At 40.2% G+C, this 6,604-nt stretch overlaps 1 protein-coding gene across 1 annotated transcript; it reads left to right on the forward strand.

Moving 5' to 3' along the window:
• The first annotated feature begins 1,243 nt into the window (after positions 1 to 1,243).
• On the forward strand, positions 1,244 to 2,043 carry LOC147325936 (ATP-dependent RNA helicase DDX54-like). The gene is made up of 3 exons (XM_086302539.1): positions 1,244 to 1,437; positions 1,528 to 1,641; positions 1,731 to 2,043. The coding sequence occupies exons 1-3, from the start codon at positions 1,244 to 1,246 to the stop codon at positions 1,960 to 1,962; spliced, it is 540 nt and encodes a 179-aa protein (XP_086158665.1). The 3' UTR covers positions 1,963 to 2,043.
• The last annotated feature ends 4,561 nt before the right edge of the window (positions 2,044 to 6,604 follow it).

Raw genomic sequence — 6,604 nt, forward strand, 5'->3', positions numbered from 1 at the left:
TTCCCCAACCCTCATTAATAATATTTATGTCGGGCTGGCGTTTTTGTCTTTCTTCCAGGTTCTTATTTTGCGCTTCCATCTGTCTACACTTCTCCTCCAGTTGAAGTTTCTCTTCTTCAATCTGTTGAATTTTATTCTGGAGGTGGTAGTTTTCCTTCTTACTGTCATGTAATGCCCTTTGGACGGCTAAGAGGTCATTTGGGGAAATTGGCCGGCCACGACAGGAAGGAGAAGCGGCGTAATCTTTTTGCCTTGGTTGGTGTCTTGTTGGATACATGTTGAAGGTTGTACACGACAACAACGAAAAGGTTTCCAAAAGTTTCTGTGGTGAACGCGTGAAGGCTGCAAACACAAATGCTGCGAAGACACGAACTAAAAAACTGCTGTGTGTCACCCCTGTTTAAGGAAAAACTTCAAAGGATCGTGTAGTGACATCATAACTCCGTGAGCCAATGAGATTGTCATGTGACATTTTGGAATGGGGATATTTTTTTTTAAACCGTTTTCAAATTTAACTTAATATTTGACTGTTTCTTAACTGACCTGTTTAGCTGATTAAGAAATGAATTGAAACGAGCATCACTAACGTTATATAACAGACAACAGAAAAAAAACAGTTTTTTTCTAAGTAATAGAGGTATAATACATTTTTAAAAAAATTTTTTTTAATTATCCTACTTTTTATAAGAGGGAACATTATTTAAAGAATATGTATTTAATTGGAAAACTCTCTATTCGTCTAAAGGCTATAACAAGAAAGGTGAGCTTCCTGCTCAAAAATGAAATGACCAAAATAAATGGAGCATTTCTCTGCAATTACAAACTCTGTGTAAACAATCTTGGTTTCAAAATAAGGCTAATGCTGGTGAGATGTCATCACAGGTGTAAATATTACTGCAGATGTTACTATGTCAAAGTTTCACAACTGTCTTATGTTTATTTATGTAGGCAAGACCTACTTTTCACTTTTTTGCTTTGCTATATGTTCTTGAGTGTATTAGTTTGCCAGCAGCACGAACATGTACTAGTGTCAATAATAATAGTACGGTGGATTAGAAAACCTGCTCACAAGTTGAATAAACACCCAGGATTGTTTCATCATTTTCATTCAAAACCAATATTTGAGTCAAAATGAGAAAGTTGTTTGTGCTGTCTGATGAAGAAGAAGCAAAATAAAGTGCAGTTTTGATGTAGATGATGTTGTATACAAACTAGAAGAGGAAGATAGTAGGATCTCTGTATCATGCTTTGTCACTTTGTACCATGTAATTCTTTCTATTTCCACCAGGGGGTGTTTTCAGAAGTGGTAGGTGGTAAAAGAAGAGGTCAGCAGGAAGATGGCGAAGAGCGACCAAAGACCAAGAAAAAGAGGCAGTCAGGCAAAGATGAAGAGTATTATATCCCTTACAGACCTAAAGACTTTGACTCTGAGAGAGGGTGAGGCATTAAACTGTTGCATCTGTTTCTTTAAAAAATGTGAATGGCTTTGTGTTTTATGCTGTTTTGTCCTGTGTTATGCATCGACAGGTTGAGTCTCGGTGGAGAGGGCAGTGCTTTTGAACAGCAGGCCTCTTCAGCTGTCCTTGATCTCATGGGAGATGAAGGCGATCGCCTTAACCAGCAGAAGAAAATGATGAAATGGTACAAATTTCCCTATGTTTGACTCAGTATCCACCAAATGGTCATTTCAAACTATAATTTAAAGTCTTTTTTCCCCCTTCTTTTTTTAGGGACCGTAAGAGGAAGCGTTTTGTGAGAGAAACGGGAAAAGAAGACCAGAAGAAGAAGATCAAAACAGACAGCGGTCAGGTTATCAGTAACAAGAAGAACAGGAAGAACTTGTATCCTTCCAACAAAAAGCTTCTCTGTGTGCTGCTCTCAATGACTCTCTTCTCTACTCCTATGACAATATTAAGCTGTACTGTGAAGATGTTGTATCACTTGACAACATGTCAGTTATGAGGAGTGAAGGAAAAAATACAAGATTGATGATACAGGATCTGGATCAGATGGAGAAACAGGCGGAGGAGGCAGGAAGCCAGCAAGAGGTAGGAAGGCATCAAAATGAATAGCACAAACATGTCTGCCTGTTAAATATAGAACATCAGCCACCATGTTTTAACTCAACTCTAAAGGTAAATACTTCAAGTCCCTCTTCCAGCCTTGCGAGCTATAACCTCCAACCTCTTTGTTGTGTCGTGCCTCTCCCAGGTCGTGGCCGTGGCCGACGAGGTCCAAACGTACAGAGCTCCGGTGACCACAAAGCACGCTCGGAGCTGAAAACAAAGGATCAGATCATGAAGCAGCGCAAGAAAAAGCAGAAGCACCAGTTCCTGCAGGGCGGAGGGATGAGGAAGCTCCGCTCCAAGAACAAAAAGTGGCTCGGAGAAGTTAAAAAGTCAGGTTTTGGAAGGGGTGGCCATAAGAAAGGCAAGCTGAGGAAGAAACTGTGAGGAGGACAGAGGGTTGATGGTGTGGAGGACATCACGAGGAACTGGGTGATAAGCGTCAGAATCATCTGAGAACATCACCAAAGATTTTCCTGGCGCTTTGTGTGACTGTAGATTAAGGAGAAAATCATTTGTGCATCTTTGCACTGCAGAAATGCACGTCACTTCTTCCTTGATGGCCTGCTGAACTCTGCGTTTGCCACAGAGTTATGTTTAATTATGATCCACTAACCTGGATTTACTACTTGTAAGCATGTTGGCAGTCTAATAAAAGTGTTTTGGAGTACTGAAATATGTCTTATCAAAATGGTAAAATACAGATATTAAATATTGTGTGCTTAATTTGCAGTTAGTTTCAAAAATCGTCTCGCCCATCTTTTCTTAAAATAAGAGGTGCTCTATAAAAATGACATTAAATTCTGTAAACATGCTCTATTTGCAATTATTTATCATTACTGTTGTCCAAGTGGTCTCATTTCAAAGTTGAAAGCGAGCATCGGAACGGGCAAGAAAGGCGACTTTTAATTGACTTTGAATGTGTTGTGGTTACTGATATCAGATGGGCTGGGTTGAGAAACTGGCTTAGAATTCCTCTTGCCTTCAGCATGGCCACGCCCCTCTGACTTCTGCAATCAACAAGGCATTTTTACCCAGGGAAATGTTTATTTCGCTTTTCAGTTTGGACTGTTCTCTGTAAATTCCTGAGAAAATTTGAGAAGATCAGGAGTGTCTGAAAAACGTAAAACAGCCCATCTGTCACCAACAGCAATGCTGCCTTCAAAGTCACTTAAATCACCCTTTTTTTTTTCTGGCATGTGATTGGCTGATTAGATATTTGCATTCACAAGCAGCTGAATAGGTTAGTGCAGGGGTCAGCAACCTGCGGCTCTTTAGTCCTTTTAGTGCGGCTCTGCGTGGTTTGGGAAAATAAATTATTTTTTTAAGTAATTAGCTGAAGTGTATTTTATTTGTGTTAGTTCTTTTTTAACTTGTAGTTCTAAATTGGAAGATTACTGTGATATTGAAATGAAATATAAATATAAAATTATATTCTATTAGTTTTTGAACGCTCAAAATAAGCGTCACACTTGCGGAAGCCGATATACCCGCCGAAACGCCGTGCATTTATCGAGACTTTCAACCCCAGGTAGGCTAATTATCAATCTTCGGATCCACATTATGTCAGCAGCTCCACCGTGAACTATGTTAAAAACAAACACCGCTCACGCCTCACAGATGACAGCTTACAGTCCTGCGTAAAGATGAAAGTGACTTCATACAGCTCCGATTTGCAGACGCTGTGCGCAGAGATTCAGGAGCAGAAGTCCCATTGTAAACATATCACGGCAGACCCAACGATGTTTCCATGAACACGCTTTACAGCTTCTCTTTATTGACCACTTTTCACACACGGTTGCTGTATGCATACAGCCGGTGTTAAAGCTCACAGCCCGACACATACCAACACAACAGCATAGAGAGCACAGACGTTAAGGCGCCGAGGCGTGATCGCGGGTGCCGCTCAGGTGCGTCCGCCTCCCCTGCAGCGGCGCTGCAGACCACGCCCCGCCACACACATTAACCAGGTAAAATACATATTGTCAGGGTTCCTGGGTCGGTGACCCAGTGTTTTCAGTTTTGTTCATGTTCATATATATATATAGCATATAGTAAACAATGAATCTGTAAACGACAGCTGTTGACATTTTTAAAAAATGAATGAAAAAGCATATTTAAATAATCAACATACATGATTTAAATATAAACACACACGTGACAAGAGACAGAACGTGTAGAAGATATATGCAGAAAGAGCTTTCAGTGGTCAGCTGATAACATGATATCTAAAAAATACATAGCTCATTTTCCTGTCTGTTAGTTGGACATGCTAACCTGTTAACAAGCTCCTATATTCACCCATACAGTTTGTAGATCATTTTGCTAAAATAGGTAAAATCTCCACTCTTTCAGGGCACTAATAGGCTAAAGGCATATTACAAAAGGTCATTCATGTATTCACAGATTCTCTGTAGTTATTCTGCTGCTCATTCACCTGTAAAAACCACACCAATCATTATTTCAACAGCCTTTTTATTTTGGAACAAAAGCATTTGACGATATGACTTACAGGACGTTACCAAATTCATGAAGCTATATTTGTGAGTTTATTTATCAATATCAGTTTAATGTAAACAGACTGATGTAGTAATAGACAGTAAAATGTTGGTGCCTGTGTAATATATGAGCGTTTATGTTTCTCTACATGGGTAAAAGTACTCCATGTCGCCCTCTGGTGGTAGCAACCAACTATGAAAAGAATGGATGTTGGATCTTAACTAAATGATAAAAAGTTTTATTACTTTGTATTACTTTCTTTAGTTTGGTAAAATTTACAGTTTTAATCCCGTAAGAAAATAAATCACTATCATAGAGAGGGATATTAGTAATTCGTTTGTTAATAACACTTTGTTTGTGTTTGCTAATGTTTCGACAGGAAAATGGTTTTCTACAAAGTTGTTTCATGTACAGAGTAACACACACACACACACACACACACACACACACACACACACGTATGACTTTGCCGGTTTCAGCTGAAACAATTTCAGTGTTTCAAACCATGTTCCAGGATTTTTCCTTCACCATTTATGAGGTTTCAAGAACACTGTAAAAAATCAAACTTGCAGTTGTTGAGCTTACAGTCATTTCTTTCACAATTCAACAATAAAAGTTCAGTTGGCCCATAAACTCAAATACATTAAGGGTTTCAACTAATCATTTAACGTTTTGGAGCAAAAGTTGGTCTCAGATGAAATTTATTGCTGGCAAAATGAATGAATTCAAGTTTTACATGAGTTGAAGCTGTTGGCGCCTTTCTGTGCCTGAGTACGCATGCGCATCTCATATTTTTGGATGCTACGGGGTCTACTTTGCGCTTTTGCAAGGACTGAAAGCCACCTGCCCGTCTGCCTTAATGAGAACGTGAGGCTAGGAGCTGTTCATCTCAAGTTTCTAAAGGCAAGTAATGTTTCTTTTATTATATCAGACAGTATATGTTTGAACAGTCTCAATTTGTCTGTTAGAAATATCACAACTGAAGTTCTTCGTATTTTTCCGAAACTTAGCATAGCATTACTTTCTTGGCTAAGAAGCCTTGTGGCTTATGGGTATGTGTTTACTATATCATTTAAGATTCCATGTCACAAACTACGTGCCATGTCACAAAACAATGAAAATCCGACAAACTTCGCTACTAAAGAGGCGCGCTCATATCTGACAAGCCTCCGCGACACCCCCTATGCGTATTTCATGAAGTGCAGTCTGTGGCCGCCATACCACCGAACGAAACAAAATAGGCTGGCTCACTCATGACCAACGGCAGCAACCCCCCGCCGCTATTTAAATAAAATAAAATAAAGTTCGGGGGCGCCTGCTGCCATGTCGTTTAATTTGTTCGAATCACATCTAGCCAATAAAATGTGTGCTTTAGTTTCTGTGTGAACGGGGTGGTGGAGTCCTCATGGCCAGCGAGCTCCACTAAATGAACTAAATGAAATATGAGATGTGACAATATAGTTTATATCGATATAGTCTACATTATCATTATACTCGTGGAGCCGCAAGTTTGCCTCTCTTTCGTCCACTTTTGTCTCTACACTGTGTTACTCCGCCTCTCTCCTTCACTGAACACAACTCCCCCTCCCCCATCGCTTCACCTGCAGGCAACGACAAGATGGACACGGCAGCTATCAAAGAGGAGCTGGTCGGTAAAAAGAAAACATTTGAAGATTACTATTTTAGTACTGTCAGCGTAAAGTTAATGCCATAACTGCATTAACGGGGCAAATCTCCGTTAACTAGTTACCGCGGATCACCCCGTGCGTGGGGCTGGGTGGCGTTATATGGCAAGCCATTAGTGCCAAAATTCGCCACTTTCCTAACCCGTTTGGTTAAGAAATGGCGTAAAAAACGCCGTTTAATTTTTCAAAACGCCGAAAAAAACGGCGTTCTGTTCCGACAAACGCCGCTTTTTCCGCCGCTCGGATGGCGCCCTGAACGCACCATCCGAGTGACTAAAAAGCGGCGTTCAAAGACAGACGGAAACGCCGTTTTTTACGCTACTCGGCACAAAACGCCGTTTTTATGCATCTTTG

This window comes from Aulonocara sp. 'chitande type north' Nkhata Bay, linkage group LG7 (assembly GCF_057382095.1).
Source record: "Aulonocara sp. 'chitande type north' Nkhata Bay isolate Kocher_YH1m ecotype deep benthic linkage group LG7, A_spYH_male_GT1.1, whole genome shotgun sequence".
NCBI classification, from domain to species: domain Eukaryota; kingdom Metazoa; phylum Chordata; class Actinopteri; order Cichliformes; family Cichlidae; genus Aulonocara; species Aulonocara sp. 'chitande type north' Nkhata Bay.

Excerpts from the sequence above, each read along its gene's own strand:
- LOC147325936 (XM_086302539.1), top strand. The coding sequence starts at position 1,244 with ATGCTTTGTCACTTTGTACCATGTAATTCTTTCTATTTCCACCAGGGG. Across the intron at positions 1,438-1,527 it reads GACTTTGACTCTGAGAGAGG|GTTGAGTCTCGGTGGAGAGG; the intron begins GTGAGGCATTAA and ends ATGCATCGACAG. Across the intron at positions 1,642-1,730 it reads CAGAAGAAAATGATGAAATG|GGACCGTAAGAGGAAGCGTT; the intron begins GTACAAATTTCC and ends TTCTTTTTTTAG.